Source organism: Penicillium odoratum (assembly GCF_028828045.1).
Source record: "Penicillium odoratum strain IBT 22623 chromosome Unknown utg000005l_segment0_segment0, whole genome shotgun sequence".
NCBI lineage: Eukaryota > Fungi > Ascomycota > Eurotiomycetes > Eurotiales > Aspergillaceae > Penicillium > Penicillium odoratum.
The window spans coordinates 4238098-4255273 of NW_026643147.1; the positions used below are offsets into that span (position 1 = coordinate 4238098).

The 17176-nt window shown below is 47.5% G+C and overlaps 9 protein-coding genes across 9 annotated transcripts; 5 read left to right on the top strand and 4 right to left on the bottom strand.

Moving 5' to 3' along the window:
• Positions 1–746: 746 nt before the first annotated feature.
• N7520_007128 (Zn(II)2Cys6 transcription factor domain-containing protein) lies at positions 747–1526 on the top strand (the record flags this gene model as incomplete). Its single annotated transcript, XM_057141062.1, has 1 exon — positions 747–1526. The coding sequence occupies one exon, from the start codon at positions 747–749 to the stop codon at positions 1524–1526; it is 780 nt and encodes a 259-aa protein (XP_056995068.1).
• A 532-nt stretch (positions 1527–2058) lies between these two features.
• N7520_007129 (alpha/beta hydrolase) lies at positions 2059–3406 on the top strand (the record flags this gene model as incomplete). Its single annotated transcript, XM_057141063.1, has 5 exons — positions 2059–2375; positions 2497–2713; positions 2771–2905; positions 2960–3068; positions 3186–3406. The coding sequence occupies 5 exons, from the start codon at positions 2059–2061 to the stop codon at positions 3404–3406; spliced, it is 999 nt and encodes a 332-aa protein (XP_056995069.1).
• Positions 3407–3957: 551 nt separating this feature from the next.
• On the bottom strand, positions 3958–4320 carry N7520_007130 (uncharacterized protein; the record flags this gene model as incomplete). Its single annotated transcript, XM_057141064.1, has 1 exon — positions 3958–4320. The coding sequence occupies one exon, from the start codon at positions 4318–4320 to the stop codon at positions 3958–3960; it is 363 nt and encodes a 120-aa protein (XP_056995070.1).
• Positions 4321–4346: 26 nt separating this feature from the next.
• On the bottom strand, positions 4347–5108 carry N7520_007131 (Clavaminate synthase-like protein; the record flags this gene model as incomplete). Its single annotated transcript, XM_057141065.1, has 1 exon — positions 4347–5108. One exon carries the CDS (start codon positions 5106–5108, stop codon positions 4347–4349), a length of 762 nt encoding a protein of 253 aa, XP_056995071.1.
• A 1342-nt stretch (positions 5109–6450) lies between these two features.
• N7520_007132 (uncharacterized protein) lies at positions 6451–8376 on the top strand (the record flags this gene model as incomplete). The annotated part of the gene is made up of 1 exon (XM_057141066.1): positions 6451–8376. One exon carries the CDS (start codon positions 6451–6453, stop codon positions 8374–8376), a length of 1926 nt encoding a protein of 641 aa, XP_056995072.1.
• A 1196-nt stretch (positions 8377–9572) lies between these two features.
• On the bottom strand, positions 9573–11941 carry N7520_007133 (acetyl/propionyl/methylcrotonyl-CoA carboxylase subunit alpha; the record flags this gene model as incomplete). Its single annotated transcript, XM_057141067.1, has 5 exons — positions 9573–9623; positions 9694–11317; positions 11370–11467; positions 11518–11716; positions 11787–11941. 5 exons carry the CDS (start codon positions 11939–11941, stop codon positions 9573–9575), a joined length of 2127 nt encoding a protein of 708 aa, XP_056995073.1.
• Positions 11942–12789: 848 nt separating this feature from the next.
• N7520_007134 (uncharacterized protein) lies at positions 12790–12981 on the top strand (the record flags this gene model as incomplete). The annotated part of the gene is made up of 1 exon (XM_057141068.1): positions 12790–12981. The coding sequence occupies one exon, from the start codon at positions 12790–12792 to the stop codon at positions 12979–12981; it is 192 nt and encodes a 63-aa protein (XP_056995074.1).
• A 1091-nt stretch (positions 12982–14072) lies between these two features.
• Positions 14073–15067, top strand: N7520_007135 (uncharacterized protein; the record flags this gene model as incomplete). The annotated part of the gene is made up of 2 exons (XM_057141069.1): positions 14073–14144; positions 14249–15067. The coding sequence occupies 2 exons, from the start codon at positions 14073–14075 to the stop codon at positions 15065–15067; spliced, it is 891 nt and encodes a 296-aa protein (XP_056995075.1).
• A 160-nt stretch (positions 15068–15227) lies between these two features.
• Positions 15228–16788, bottom strand: N7520_007136 (isovaleryl-CoA dehydrogenase; the record flags this gene model as incomplete). Its single annotated transcript, XM_057141070.1, has 6 exons — positions 15228–15642; positions 15692–15969; positions 16038–16273; positions 16328–16422; positions 16476–16563; positions 16614–16788. The coding sequence occupies 6 exons, from the start codon at positions 16786–16788 to the stop codon at positions 15228–15230; spliced, it is 1287 nt and encodes a 428-aa protein (XP_056995076.1).
• Positions 16789–17176: the final 388 nt, after the last annotated feature.

The following is a 17176-nucleotide window of genomic DNA, read 5'->3' on the forward strand; positions in this document are numbered from 1 at the left end:
AGTTCTAGACCCCCCCCCCCCCCCTCCATCTGTCCTGGCCGCCATCTAAGCATCTCTCCGGTGATGCTAGACGCCCTCCTGTCTACAGCCTGAGATAGCCTGGCCGTAGTAGCCTACCGCCAATTCCTGATATTACCTGTTCTGAACTGCACCTTGACACATGCCAAAAACCCAAATAAACGTCATGATGGGGTTGAAATAGATAGTCATGAAGATGCAACTACTCTGCCCTGTGTTCGAAATATATTTCCAGCATCATTCAGTCAAATTTTAATCCAACCCTCTTGTAACCCACCACACCACGGTCAGAAAGTGCTAAGTCGCTGCCAATATACTATTACTGATACTTGATTACTCTATTACTCAAATACAATCTAGTTTCCTTACTTTTCGTATGAAATGTCATGAAATCCAAGGTTTAAATCGAAGAGAAGACTGAACAGTCGTAAAACACAGTAGTTATATGCGGTCGATGACAAATTCATTTTTGGAGGACCCGCTAACCGACATTAGCGTGCATCAACTTACGCTTCAGCCAATCATGACGGCCAAAGGTGGCCCTTAGTCTCGGTCTCCTTCATAGGCTTACGCCTTAATTATTTCTCTCTCGCTCGTAACATCCTCCTGGATCTCGCTCCTCAGACACGCCGAGCAATCCTTCATGATTTGAGTCACCATAGTAATGGTCCAGTAATGATGAGAAAATTACGCCATGGCGCTCGGGGGGTTCGGAAAGTCAGGACGGGATGTTTGACATGCAAGTGAGTGAGCTCTGCCCGTACCCAGTTGAATCAGCTTGTAAATCTTGCGGTAGAACCAGGCATAAGAAGTGCGATGAGGCCAGGCCAGCTTGCTCATCCTGTATCAGAGCGGGCTGGAAATGTGACTTCGTCTCGTCGTCTCCCTCTGAAGCACCGCAGTACGCGATAACTCCGCCCATCTGTGGTCTGCGATACTCTTCTGTCAAGCCTTTACTAGATGGCGAACATAAGCACATGGAGTACTTCCAAGTCGTTTGTGCTGGGGAGTTCTCTTTATTTTTTGAGCTCCCCGCATGGAAAAACATCCTCCTCCAGGCCACTCTCACCGAACCAGCATTGCATCATGCGGCCCTAGCAATCGGGGCCTTGACCAGCAGCCGTTACCATCCTGACATATGGCACACACCCCCGGCGATCGCGTTCTCAATTCGACATTATAGTACGGCCATCCAGGATCTCCGCCGTCGGCTTGATGGATCTTCCCAAAGTCTAGAGCTTGCCGTCTTAACGAGTGTTGTCTTCAGCTATATCGAGTTTCTCCTAGGACTCGATAGCCGGACCGAGATGCATATCCAGGCTGGATGTGCCATACTTGAGAACCTCTACACGAGGCACGATAGGACACTCGCGGTTTCTACTCAGGCCGGATCGAACTGCCAGGTTGGCAGTTTATCTACTAGGTATCATCTACTTGCCAGTGCTATGTTTCAGCTCACTGCTCAAGTAAATTGCTTAGTGGCATTTCGGTCGAACAGCAACAATTGATAAAGAGATAATTTTTTTAATAAGTGAGATGTTAGTTCAGGCCGACTTGTAGATGAAGGGCCTCTTACAATGCGATAAAAGTAAACCAAAAATACCCAGTAGATGATCAAATGTTGCAAAACTGTGTACAACCTAATGTGGATAACACAAAAACATCTATATGCTTCCAATACAAGTGTTCGTATTAAAGTACAGCAAGACGTCGGAAGATATTAAAACAAATCGCAGTCTTCAGAAGCGTATCAAAGGTTTTTTTCTATTTCAATATTGCACTGCAGCCTTGTTGGGCCAAAAGTGCATAGAAGCCCATGCTCGCTATGACGTCAGTGTTCTGCAATGTTACGCTGGAGCCAATAACTGTAGGTTGAGTGAGCCCTTAGAAGTCTTAGCGACTCTATGCCTGGTATGCCAGTACTGATCTAGAATGACTCTTTATCTACCGGACTAAATGTATATAAGTCAGTTCCCCCTCATCTTCGTCAGAAATTCATTGTATAATAATTCACATTCCACCCAATAAGAATAATCAACCATGGCCTTCCCTCACTCAACTTACACTACCGCGCGCGCACTTACCTACTCTTACGTCCATATCCTACCCCAATTCCCCAACACTCAATACATTCTCTTCCTACACGGCTTTCCCTCTACCTCGCACCACTGGCGTCATCAGATCTCCTTCTTCGTAGCAAAGGGTTATGGAATCCTAGCTCCGGACTTACTTGGGTTCGGGGAGACGTCGAAGCCGAGTGGGTTAGAGATGTACAAGGGTGAAGGTATGGCGAGGGACATTGTTGAGATCATGGTCTTCGAGGGTGTTAAAGTGGTGGTGGGCGTGGCACATGATTGGTATGTCTTGCGATTCATTCTGTCTTGCTGCCAGTTGTCACATTCATGTGGTTTCGAAACGAAAGGAGAGTCAGAATGTGTGCCGAATTAGCGCGCAATTATGCTAAGCTTATTCCACCAGGGGATCGTTCCTTTTGTCTCGTCTAGCGAACTATCATCCAGAGCGCTTTTCAGCTTATGTCTTCATCGACCACGGATATAGTGCCCCTGGCCGTAGCCTCACTACCGCGGTGATACAACATATCAATAACTCGGTGCAAGCCAAGCTTGGTTTTTCGATCTTCGGGTATTTTCTATTTTTTAACGAAGAGGATGCTCCGAAGCTCTTGAATGAACATGTAAGTTCCCTTTAAACTCTGCAAATTCGGACTTGCTAAATATTGACCATACTGTAGTCCGAATCCGTGGAATCGCTTTTCTTCGCCAACGACAACGAGATCAACAAGAAATACAAGGGCGCCCCAGGCGGTTTGCGCACTTGGTTAGCCGAGGGCAAAATTGTTGATTTGCCGGCCTATCTGACATCGGAAGTAAGATTTCTAGCCGTAATACATTGGGTTTCCAAATTAGCTTATATAGAACAGGACCATGAACATTATCAACACGCCTTCTCCTTCGAGAAAGGTGGCTATGGTCCTGCAATCAACTGGTATAGGGCTAATCTGCTTAATATCAATGAAGAGGATGAAAAGAGTACGTACCACATCACTCTATACCCCTCCGTCTCCCTTTCTTTCCCATTCAACTTCTTCCCCTGAAACTTGTTCTATATCACCTACAATTTTCGCATCCTACTAACATGCAATACAGAAATTAGCACACCCGCTCACACCTTAACACACCCAACCTTGCTAATCGCCTCTACCGGTTACATCATCACTGTCACGGCCAATTTTCCGGAGCAGATGCGGCCACTCGTCCCTGATCTCAAAGTTGAGAATGTGAATGGTGGGCATTGGCTGCAGCTAGAGAAGGCGGATGAAGTCAATAAGATTCTGGAGGAGTTTATGGAAGAGAAGCGACTAGTTTAAGATATGAGTGCGCAGAATTGAGAGCTTACGATGCATAAGTATCAGACATATTGGAAATTCTGCTGTAGACCCTTTGTCTAGCGAGTACAAAGATGTCTACATTTCGAGCCATAGCGTGGAGTAGGCTGAAATTGAAAATGAAATCTCTTCCGGAGTTATTGTTGAACCATATTGATTATTTCATGATGTTGTCAGTAATTGAAGCAAGTCAAAGCATAAATTTAGTTCGATAATAGGCAACTTGGAAGATTTCCAGCTTCTAGAAATATATAAGATTGTTACCTACTTCCAAGCCTCGGAGAATGTATGAAGGTAATTATATACATAACAGGAGAGGCGAGTAAAAATCCATATGGAAGGGGTTCCAGCCTAGATCACCTAAAAGAATTTTGAGCGGTCAGCCCCAGGGCTATGCGACCCCAACTTGAGTGATCTGTCACAAGAAAGTCCCATTCACTCAATTAACAAGCACTAAACCTGTTGGCATCATCATGACTATGTTCACAAGATGGCCAGCCAAATATGCAAGTAGGCAGAAGGAATGGAACCCCTTAGTAATCTTTGATTTTCTCATCCTCCTTGTCGGTGTCCCATATGCTAACAAGAATCTTGCGCTCGCGTGTAGTCCATGGTGCTCGACCATACATGACCTGATAATTGTCCACGAGGGCAAGGTCTCCAGGCTCCGTTTTCACAAACCGCCAATTCGTTGCTGAGTTCCCACATCCTGTGCAAATTCTTTTTTGAGATTGGAGTTCCATCTTCGAAGACATGCGGGGGGTATACCATGCCGTCATCTCCAATATATGGTGGATCTGTTGCCTTGCGATCATAGGCTGTGCCGTATCTTCCAGGCATGCTACTAAACCAAACTGGGCGGCCAGTAGCTGGGTGACGTCTGAAAGCCGGAACATGCTGATGCACTTCGAGTTCATCCCCATCACGCCACCAAAAGTGGGGCGTAAGACGCTGAACTTGTTTCTCGGCTTTTTTTCTTAATGGTTGCCATGTCGTCTGAAGGCTGGATGTCCTTGCCAAAAGCTAGAGGACCAGCCCAAGTGAAGATGAAATTCTTTCCTTCTCGGCCGGGCGGGCGATAAATATCTGGCGAGTTCAAACCTTTCACGCGGCACTCCTCAAAAAATTCCGGCATCTCTTCCATAATGGACTCAACGAGCTCAGAGCTATGGGTAAACGGACTTTCACCACCAGAGGGCGGGGCTTTCTGACAGAAGAAGTGAATGTTGGATGGGAACCTCGTGTATCTTGAGTACTCGTTGTGTTGGTGGAACCAAAGGTGTTGTAGAGACTCCGAGGCACTGAACACTTCATTATCGTAAACGGTACGACTACCAGCAAGGCCAATTTGCTCGTAAGGGTGTCGACCACGGCCCTCCTCTGCAGCATGGACAAGCGCCGAAAACGCGTGAGGCGATGAATCGTTCACACCACGAAGAATCACGCAATTATGTTTATTGGTAAGGTCTGTGGTGATGCCACGCTCTGAAAGGTCGCGAACTGCCGCAGCACTTTCCTCCAACGTAATCTGCGAACCATCCACTTTGGAAATATTTAACCCTATTTGGAAGACATTGCCATGAATGATGCGGGAGTTCGGCAATTCGAAAGAGGTGAAGATCACTTGATTGCCATTAATATTAGAGAGGAACGACTTTTTCTCCTCTTCAAGAATGGAACCCATGTTGAGCAGTATTGGAATATAACCTCTCGAGAAGCGAATCCTAGAACCCTTAGACCAAAATCAGAAAGCGCTACTGATATCTGAATGTTAGCTGTATGGCTACCGGAATGCGGAATTTGGACATCCAGGATCACATCCCTTTGGCCCCTGCTAAAAATTTCGGATAAGCGTGTAATGGGCCAAACGCTATCCAGGCTCCAGAGCTATAGATAGGATGAGCTGGATTTTCCATTACCGTGATCAAGCCAATATTCTGGGGTGCGTTCCAGCCGGTCAAATATGGTGGACTTGAAATTTTGATGGCGCTTCAGGTGATTACCTACTTGCGGAAGTAGAGCGGGCTTTGGGAGTTGACGAGTGGGAACGTAAAAATTGCCCGGGAATGGTCACGATCTCGCGATAGACGATCCTACCTTTTCCCTTCCCAAGATAGGCAAATCCATCAAGGATATTCGACCTCTGGGGAGGAGGATCAGACAAGAGTAACCATCGGAATGCTATATCCTGCGATGATTGAGCTTGTGGCCCACCGGGAATAGCCGGGGAACAGTTTAGGGAAAATTGAACTTCTCCGAAAAACAATCAGGAGGTTGAAGAAGGAACTAGAGAAGAGTAGCATCCATAACTAACTGATTGATATTAAATTGTTACTCCGAGGTTGTCGGTCGTGAAAGCTTGAAAACTTTGAATCGTAGGATAAACACCTGTCTTGAAAGATGAAGTAAAAGTCACCGATGCCGAACCTCAGGAATGACCCGAGGTACTCATAATACGTATGCAGAACCCGGCAAAAGTATGACAGCACCGAAGGGCTCCAAACTAACCGGCGCGCTCGAAATCAGTTCCACCTTTTTATTCACTTCTCTTCGGTCTCGAACTCTAATCTGAAAACGCGCTGCTTCAACTTCGATTTTGTTTATCACACGATCTTATAATGTATTGTATATAGATTACAGCATGGACGGGGCTGTTACTTTCCAGGAACATGGCTTACTCCACGTTTGAAAAGTCAATTCAAGGTTCACCTTGCATAGAGTAATTACATGCACGGGAGTTAAGAAAATATGTTGTAGAGTCAGTTTTTCGTATCTACTCCTGATCGGGCCCACACTACACCTTTGGGGCAAATATGGGTTACAATATTAAGTCAGTTGGCTGCCACTTCTAGATGGATCACCTGATAGCGGGGTACCCTGGATTTACCCCCTGGGTGAAATCCAACCGTCAACTTACAGCCCTGGTCGAAACCTACGAGATATAATGGTGGGTTGGCCTTATCTTCAGGAGTCCCATCTATCGAACAGAGATTTTAAATAAAGAAAGTCTCGTACTCGCCATCGACATGCCTCAAAAGTATCCTCGCAAGGTCGAAGAATCGTCGTTAACTTCCGGCCCCAAAGCGCTATCTACACAGATCTCACGCTGCGTCGCGTTGTCAAAAGATGGAAAAGAATGTCCGCGTACGAAAACGAAGCCCAAGTATCGATATTGCCGTCTCCATCATCAAGAGTACAGCGATCTTTATCAAAAGTACAAACAGCTGGAGAAGGAGTATGAGACCTTGGCATCGGGAGATACAGACGTTCCGGCTGCAGTAATCACGGAGAGAATCGCACGAGGGAAACAGGCCATCACACTGAGGGACCAAGTTAATAGGCGGTTCTTCAGTTTCGATGATGGCAACAGAGGGCACGTCCGATGGATATTGAAGTTGAAAAATGAGGTCGATACTCTGGAGGACAGATTCAAGATAGGGGCGGATGAGGCCCTTGACGGATATAGGCCAGCACAAGAAGATCAGAGCGAGCCGACAAGCGATTCTGCAGAAAGTGACCACCATCGTGGGGAACTCGAGTATCGCTCGCTGCTTTCACCGGATATACCGATGTCTGATTTGGACCATCTGCCGGATAATAGTCCGGTAAAAGTTCTGAAGAAAGCCTTTGCCCAGTTTAGCGACGAAATGTGGCAACGACTGTATAGGATCGCTCCCTCGCTAGATGACTCGTCTCCAGAGATCAAGGATGGCGAGACAGGGGAGTCACGGAAGCCTGATGAAGGCGATAAAGTCATACGATTTGTCCTGCGTGAATTCATTATCTGGAAAGCAGACACGGAAGTTCTTACTCTAGCTTCCAAGACTGACAGTATAGATAAGTTTCTGCGACAAGTGCCCTCGAGTGCTCTAGAATTTATCAAATTCTTCGAGAACCTAGGCCGTGAGGACACCCTACATTTGCTACGTGATGCCGTCTGCGATAACGTGCTGCCTTCAGATTCGTCGGCAGTCACTATACTGGGCGAGCGGATTCCCACTGACAACGAAATGAGAAGGATGACCGTCAAAGCCTGGGACATACTGTATGAGTATTTTCCAGATTATTTACAGTGGACAACCGTCGAGTTCTTCTGCTTCAGATTCGAGGACATCCTTCTCATCAAGAGACTCATCGCACTAAAGAGATACCCAAAATGGTATAGTGACGCCTGCGAAGAACAAAGAGTGTCTATTCTTCTTGGTTTTATATCGGTCACTGAGGGTTTCCAGGACCCTCTTATCCACCTTGCTGAAAAGGACGGAATTATCACCGCGACCGAGAATCGTTGTTATCTCGTCGGGAGAATAAGCAAGCATGACGCCATGACAGCGACATTCGTTCAAGATCTCCTCAAACGCATTGCTCAATACATTGTGGTAGTCTACGAGACTGGCGGAGATGGATTCCAGTCTTTGAAAGTCACTTACCAAACAGACGTGCTAGACGACGATCTTTGGATCAGTCGCTGCCGTTCGGCGGAAACACATGCGCGTCTGAAACAGACTTCCTGGAGCGTCACACGGTCATTGAAAGACATCCGCAATGATGTAGAACTCATACAATCCTACCGAGAACGCAACTTGGTAAAAGACTACATCGAGATCTTAATAATAGACAGGCATCCAGGTCGCATGTTCAGCCTCCGCAGCCTTGTTAGCGATGCCTTAGTGATGCTTGCCAATGACCCGACCCAAGAGGAGATCATGAGAAGCGCCATTCGCAATTCAATACCCGAAGACGAACAACCACAGTGGATAGATGCCTGCTTGTTCGGAGGGACATCCATCGAAGACAACCATGTTGGCAACATTCACTATGAAGGAGCCCGACTTCGAGCTTGGGGATGTGCAGCAAAAACAGCCAGATCTAATTCACGGTTCTCTAAATACCAAAATCTCAATCCGAGACCGCCGGCTGATATGCAAGATCCTAGAGGAAATGGAGGCTAGCGGAGTGATCAGTCAACTCAAAGAACCACACAAGGTCTGGTCTAGACCAACTCTCTTGGACAGCACCGACGGCTTAAAAGATCTCTACTTCCACTATGACTTCGGTCCAATCGACGAAAATGCAATTTCAACAGGGCCCCTAGGCACTTCTGTAGTAGTACCCGACACACTAAGACGCTTTGCTTATGCGTATCAGGCAGCGCACCCGGACGCAGTTTTCGCTAAAGGGAGGGTGAGCGTTCACTACTGCGCATGGCCAATGCCTGTGATTTTTCCTAGTGCGGGGGGTGTCCCAACCTTTTCCACCAGCGAGGGGTACCTGTATCGCTGGAATTTCCACCCTTTTGACTTTCCGCTGTCCCAGCGCATGTGGCAGTTTTATGTTGAACATACGATAAACAGGAGATTCTCGTTCGCGTAGTGTGTGGGGACAACGTTAGTTGTGGCTGCTTCCAGTTCCGGGACGACAGAGAAGAACCTTATATTGATGGTTGAGGCGATGAAACAGAAGGGGTTGAGATTCAATGTTCCACATACATCAAGTTGGACAAGGGATGTTGAAAGTTTGGCATTGTCGACGTTATGGGCTGGGATATCTCCGGTCGTATAGGAGCGGTAGACGACCGGTAGACCTGGATTGGGACAAATAAGGGACAGATGTACATTTAGTACTACATATGGCTTTGGCCGAGAGTGGTTTCAGTGGGCATTACATTTCCTGAGATAGTTTTCTATACGATTATTAGCAGTATTACCTCGAGTCTGTAATCTGTTTTAGATTCATATTACCCTCTGCAGTTTGTCTTATTATACTTGCCCCTATGCACCAGTGAATCCAGAAAATGAATGCCTGTCATTAGCACTGACCGAAAGGCAATCATGATGGCTGTCAAGATTCAGTATGTGTCGGGGGACCATTTTGGAGGACAGCGACAGCAAGATTGAGGGCGAGGATGAGTGGGCTTGAGCGCCACTGGAATATATGCGGGGGCAGGGGTAGACGGTTCCTCATTTTTGGTCACATTTATATAATGCCGATCAGATTGACCGCATGCTGAGCTACGATGGAGATGACAGATATTGAGTAGAATCAACTGAATTCACTAAAATGTGCAAAACTCCATCTCCAACCCATCGCTGAAAATTCAATGTCTCTAATGATCCCACAGTGAAATTACTCTCGCATTTTTTGCGATTTATTCCTCCTCTGCAAACTCTACCAAAGGAGTGCCGCTCTTGCATTGATCCTGGAACTGCAATTAGCGCCTTTGAACGTTCATAGATGATGGTTGATCTGCTTCGAACTGAGTGACTTACTCCTTGTTTATGGACGACACGCGCAATTGTTCCCTGGTGTGGACTGCGGATGACTGTCTCCATTTTCATGCTCTCAATAACCACCAATGGCTGGTCTTTCTCCACAACATCTCCAGCCTGCACTTCCACGCGAAGCACCTTACAGGGCATCGGGGCTAGTACGCTATTCGCAACATCTTTCATCCCTAGAGCCTTCTCCATCCACTTGGCCCGCGGCACAGTCAGGCGGTATTGAACGCCTCGCTGGAACGCGATTACGGTGTCTTCATCCTGTACCACGGTGGTGTCAAGTCGGGTATGTGGGAAAAATGATGTAACCACGTGGGATTCTGGATCCATGCGGCTCTCAACTTGTTCGAAGATTTTGTCTCCAACTTCGATATTGAAGGTGTGGTTGGCTGTTTGCTGGACCCTAACGTGAAGAGTAGATCCTTCAATCGAGGGTCCTGTTGATTCGATGAACGACAGTTGCCGTTGCATGAAGCTTGGGGCAAATCCGACTGCTGACCCCGCAAGTCCGTTGGAGGGCCTGGCGGCCGAGTGGGCGTCACGATGCAGGCATGCTAGCGCAACTTGAGCTAGAGTCTCATCTTCGATTGGTTTAGGAGCAAACAGCTCTTCTCGGTGCTTGTCAATGTAACCAGTCTCAACCTCCCCGGCGATGAAGTCCGGGCTGCGACAGATGGTCTTGAGAAACTCGATATTGGTCACAGGACCAGCGACCTCGTATTGCTCCAACGCGGCGCTCAATTTCCGAATAGCCTCCTCGCGGGTTTCGCCACGAACAATCAGCTTGGAGATCATAGGGTCGTAGTGTGCAGAGACCTCGTCGCCTTCGACAAACCCAGCATCAATACGAACATCATCTGTCGTTGTAGGCGTTCGCACGTGGATTAAGCGCCCGGAGTCGGGAATGAACCCTTGGTCTGGGTTCTCAGCATAGATACGGGCTTCAATGCCGTGTCCCCTGCGAGCGATCTGCTCTTCGACTTGCTCTTGTGTAAGAGGTAGGGGTGATCCTTCCGCCACCAGTATTTGCCAGTGTACCAGGTCTTGGCCTGTGACCATCTCTGTCACGGGGTGTTCAACCTGGAGCCGGGTGTTCATTTCCATAAAGAAGAATTCGCCCGTGTCATTGTCGAAGATGAACTCCACGGTACCTGCACCTTCATATCCGACTGCTAGAGCAGCAGCTCGAGCTTTTGCCCAGATATCCTTGCGAGTTGCATCCGGCAAATGCGGGGCTGGAGACTCCTCCAGAATTTTCTGGTGTCTCCGCTGAATACTACAGTCTCTCTCACCCAATGCCACGCTATTCCCATGCTGGTCCGCAAACACCTGAACCTCAATATGCCTCGGGGTGGTTATGTATTTTTCCACCAGTACATGATCGTCTCCGAATGAGTTCATGGATTCTGATTTCGCAGACTCAAGCTGTGCCTGGAACTCTGATTTGGATCTGGCGATACGCATTCCCTTTCCACCACCACCTTTGATGGCTTTGATGAGGACCGGATACTTGATCTTATCGGCTTCGGCTTCGAGGAATTGAGGATCTTGATTTTGACCGTGATATCCAGGGACGCAGGGCACACCTGCTGCAAGCATGATCTCTTTTGAGCGACTAAGCAGAAGATGTTTTAGTCATATGCAGTAAGTCGAGGATGCCTACATACCTCTTATCGCCCATCTCCTCGATTGCCTTCCATGGGGGACCGATAAACACAAGTCCAGCTTCGGAGCATTTCTTAGCAAAGGCGGAGTTCTCGCTCAACTACAAACATTCAGCAATCGGATTCCAGTGTCAATCTGGCCTATACCCACAAATCCATATCCCGGATGTATCCCTTGGCATCCTTCTTTTTTCGCAATTTCGATAATTCGATCACCATCCAAGTAAGCTGACACAGAACCCAAATTGAAGGCAAATGGCGAGCTTAAAGCATGTTGTGATCGACTATCCGGGTCAGTGTAGAGCGTGGTCACGCGAATCCCATGCTCCGCAGCAGTCCGGCCAACACGGCTACAAACAGTAAGCGTCAGCCTCAAGAGTCCTTGTATTTTCAAAGGGCAAGGAGCTGTAATATACGCACAGGGCAATCTCGCCTCGATTGGCAATCAGAATGGAGTCTAAAGACTTCTGTGGAATTGTATTTGTGCCGGATATCGAGGACACAGCTCTGACTGTCCTGCGGGTCGCGGTCGGGGTGAGGCGGGGAGTGATGCGGAGAAGGGATGAAAGGGTCATGTTGGGTGTTTGCAACGATGTCGCTGCTAGACAAGGTCATCCACTAGTTTAATACTCAGTACACAATCATGATCGAACTCATAAAGAAAGTAAAAGCGGAAAAAGGCGGTCTTTTGGCTTGGGAAGCTCATGTCTATTTGAGCCGACGCAAAGCGAGATGCGGGGAAAGCCGAGGCTTATGTAATGCAGCACAGCAATACACCCATGGCATTCACAATAATCATTTCGTAGTTAACAGACTCCTTTGCTTTAATAGATGATTGCCTTGAGGTTTATTTTGAGAATGAAAAAAGGTCGCTATGATCTACCAAACCAAATATTTGGTCCTATTGCGTATTTGCATGCAACAAAAAAAGATAGGTGGAGAAGCTGTGGAGAATATAGAGAACAATATAATAATAAAGTACTACAATAGATGGACATAATGAACATAGAAAGTACCAAGTCCAACTGGCATTTACCAAATCCAATTGGCATTACTATGCTCTTTATTCATACCACCTGTTACATGGTACTATATGGATTCTGCTCAGCAAGGACCAAACTAGGGCACAGGAGCCAAACGTGACAGGATTCCCACATTTCGAACATTCAGTTGACTCAAACTATCTCTCATGGGCATGCATTGATATTATTTAGGTCTTGGGGATTTTTCGAATTTTATCACGGACGTTGGGGAGGATAGAGGGAAGACGCCTATATAGTGGTAGAGTTATGGATGAAACATATTTCGTCTAGTTAGTGTATCGATTCATAGCCCTTGGGCTCGCGAGAAGTGAAAATGGCTGGATTAAGGAAAAATTCCGATCTATATTCTTTCTATGACATGTCTCTTCGCGTACGACCAAATGGAACTTCTCCCCGATGCTGATATCACGGCCACCGTCAATGTCGCAATGCAGGAAGCCAGCAATGGCGAGGGTGATGCCTACTTCAAAAATATCTGCTACACAAAGCCTAAGGTTCCAACCCTCTGGTTCCAAACCTCTACTCGGTCTTGTCGGTGGGGGATCTTCCAACAAACCCCAAAGTCTACGTAACGGACACCCACCCCACCATCCTGGGTCACAATCAGGTAGTCGAAGTCATCCTCAACAACAGCGATTCTGGCGCCCATCCCTTTCACTTGCAAGGTCACGACGTCCAGCTCATTGACTGTTATCTACACTATGGTAAAAGCTTCTTCGACTGCGCAGACACCGACTACCGTGTTTCCTACAATCCATCAAACCACGCGGCCTTCCTCAAGATCCCTGAACGCAGAAATATATTCTCACTTGGGGTAACGCTGCTAGAGACACGGCAGATTATTTCACTTTGAGTGTTCAGGATACCCAGGTTCCTATTTAGGTAGTTGATTTGTTATATATTTAACTTCACCTCTGTGATCGTTAGAGTAGATACAATGGTATGTATCAGGGTAGGTGTAGGATCCTATACAGTCAACACTAGAAAGTACTTGAAAAGGGTAGATTCTATAGTGGATATACTGTAGACTATATGAAACATGATTCAGTCGAGTTCCTGACTGGAAGCCATGTGTGTTCCTGATCAGGCTAGGCTGTACAAGAATCAATCAATTGCTCTATGCCGTCTAGTCGCTCTCAGTAAAGGTAGATCATCAAGATTAGAAAAGTCTCGAATGATGGACTGTACGGAGGTCCTCTGTATAGTTCACCGAGCCAATTAGCGGACAGAGATCAGATAACTCGATAACGCCTTATCCAACCCGATAACGATGTCTCTATTTCCTACACAAATCGTAGGATTTTACCAGATTTCCAGCCTTTCCGACCCTTATATTATTAGCAAATCCCAATCAATTTCAGTATAAAAGCAACGTAAAACAGAAATAATCTCGGAGTCCAGGGCTGAAACGTAGGGGCCGTTGTTGGGGTCCATATAGAGGAAATGAGAAAATGTGGAACCGCAGAAAAAATGCCAAGGCTTACATTAGCCAGGCTCCTCTTCGCAAAAGATCAGCCCCAATCTTCCAAGGTTCGTCACATTCTCACACCATTTCAGCTGCATTGTCATAAATATATATACCACTTGCAAATCCTTTCTTCTTGAACATTGCTGTCCATTCTCCTTTGCTCTCATTTGCATCTCCAAATACCCACCAACAAACATGTCCGACGACGAGGATTATTATGACTGGGAAGAGGAATATCTCTACGAAGACGCCGTCCCTGACCTGGTCGTAAGTCAAACAACTCCAAATTAAAACCCATTTGTTCCGTGTCAAATAAACAAGGGTCTGCTATCCTGACGAACATCACCTCTAACACCCTTCTTCTCCTGCAGGACGAACTCGCCGCATCCTCCTGGTACGAAGCGGCTTTGTACGAAGATCCAGGCATTGAAGTCGAAGATTACTTCAGTGATTGGGACTACTACTCGGATGACTACCATGATGACGATCCGACCGTCGCGCAGAGCAGAGTCCGTGCGAAAACCGAACCGAAGACGAAGCCGAGTCCGAAGAAGAAGAAGGGTCGCGCCCATACCGCCGCCCAAGTAAACCCCTTGAAACTCGATATCGGTTCCTTCCAGGGTGTGGTGTGGAAAACAGATAGCCTGGAGCGGGATACGGATGTCTCGGTCCAGATCTACGAACCGGGTCAGCTGGACAAGGTTGCCTTCCTGCAGGACTGGAGGGAGATCTTCAAGTCTGCTCAGCCTGCGCTGGATAAGTCGCGATTGAGGAAGAGACGCGTTCCGGAGCCTCGGTCGCTGGATGTTTCTGAGGATGATGAGATTCTGAATGATGCCGATCAGGAGGATAGTGAGGGTGAGGATGAAGATGAGGATGAGGATGAGGATGCTATGTCAGATGTCGACTCGACGGATCAGAGTGGCAGTTTGGATGCTGGAGAGGCATCGAATACGACACCTGAGCCTGGGCAGTCGCCGAAGGTGGTCACTAGTCCGAAAATTACGGTTGAGATTCCGGTGAAACGGGGTCGGAAGCGTAAGGCTGAGGCTCAGGCTCCGGTTCCTGTGAAGGAAATAAAGTGCAACTTGAGTGATAACTCGACGAAGAGTCGGTCGAAACGGCTTGCTTTGAGTGAGGAAGAAGTTTCATCTGGTCCGGTACGCCGCTCTACCAGACAGAAGAAGTAGTGTTGATGGGATGTGAATCTTTTGTTTTTGTATTTGTGAATCATCCCAACTCACGACATGTAATGAATGGCACGAATAGGAATGCATCTTAACTCGAGAGAGTTGAGGGAGTTTAAGAGCTTAATGAAAATATCTGTATTCTAGTCCATGCGCCACTATCCTATGCATATTCCTTGTTGAACGCACGGCCGATGACCATTCGTCGAATCTCGCTTGTGCCAGCTCCAATCTCGTACAGCTTTGCGTCCCTTAGTAGCCGCCCAGCTGAGATCTCATTGATGTACCCATTTCCGCCCATCAGCTGGATAGCATCCAAGGCGCACTCTGTTGCGCGCTCAGCAGCATACAAGATCGCGCCAGCGCAGTCCTGGGTACGAATCACCAGTGGACCAGGTGCAGCAGCACCATTGTCTACCTCGCGTGCCGTGTTATAGGTGTATGCCCTTGAAGCCGCGAGCTTCGTGTACATATCTGCAAGTTTACCCTGGATTAATTGATTGTGGGCAATGGGAATACCAAACTGCTTGCGAGTATGTGTATAAGGGAGGACGAGGTCCAAAGCAGCCTGCATGATGCTGGGCAAAGTCAGCATCGGTATACTTCATGGGCGTCAAGTCAACATACCCAAGTGGTCCTGCGCTCAAAACGAGTCTCTCCAAATCTAGGCCTTCCATCAAAACACGGACACCGCGGTTTAGCTCCCCCAAAACATTCTCTCGGGGAACAAAGACGTTGTCGAAGACAAGTTCACCGGTATTGGAACCACGCATACCAAGTTTGTCCAGCTTCTGAGCGCAGCTGAAGCCCTCAAACCCTTTCTCAACCACAAAGGCCGTGATCCCCTTGGAGCCTTTATCGGGTTGTGTCTTCGCATACACAACCACGAAGTCGGCCTCGGGGCCCTGTAGTGGACATGTCAGCCAGAATACTTGCATAAAAGTGTAATTAGCAGTCATCTGCAAAAGCCTACATTGGTGATCCACATCTTCGTCCCGTTCAATACCCAGCCGCCATTCACCTCCTTCGCAGTGGTCTTCATACTGACAACATCCGAGCCAGCAGAGTGCTCCGACATGGCCAAGGCACCAACCTTCTCACCAGCGAGAAGTTCAGGCAAGAACCGCTCCTTTTGTTTTTCGTTTCCATTCAGCGAAAGTTGATTGACACAGAGCTGAGAGTGCGCGGCGTAAGAGAGACCAATACTTCCTGCAAAATATAAATTAGGCCATTTCCAATCCATGAAATACATAGGTAACTCACCAGACGCTCGACTAATCTCTTCCATCACCACGCAATGCGCTTGGTAGCCCATTCCCAGTCCACCGTATGCTTCATCCGCTGTAATACCGAGTAGCCTAGTACCCTTTATCAGCATCCAAATGCTCCATGATAGATAAGGTAGTATTACCCAGCATCACCGAGTTTCTTCCACATCTCCGCAGGGAAATTATTCTGTTCATCCGTCCGCGCCGCAACCTCGGCTGGAATCTCTCGCCCTGCGACGGTGTCAGTGAGACGAATTGGGCAAAGAAACAAAGGATCCCACTTGTAAAATCTTGCACTCGTTCTCGGAGCTCGACGAGCTCATCTTCAGTTGGGGGTATGAACCCTGCTGGGTGTTTCGTTGACAAGCTGCGGGCGAAACCCGGGGCAAGTGCGGGGATGGACCGCCATGTACGGGTGGATGTGCGCAATAGTGATGGGAGGGCAAGGGATGCCATTATGGATTGAGCGCAATGAATAACAAGTTTAGACTGGCGTCTGGGGGAAATGTAGGAGCAGAGTTGTAAAGAATGAGGACCTGAAATAAAGATCGAGCGGCAGGCCTCGGCGCGGAGAAGCGCACTGTAACGGCATACATACATTGAGCTATTACTTTCTTCACACTTATCTGCTAAAATACTGCTGATCAAATAGCTAATTTAGAAACCGTCAATCTTGATTATCTTGCTGAATTTAGCTTTCCACTCTGCTCTTTTCTTGTACTTGAAAGGTTGACATTGTAGTTCGATGATGTTGACCCGCGGGTAGATGCGGCAATCATCGCAACTCCGCACAATCTGGGGAACTGGAGCTACCATTTCTCTTCCTACATATTTCATGCCTCGG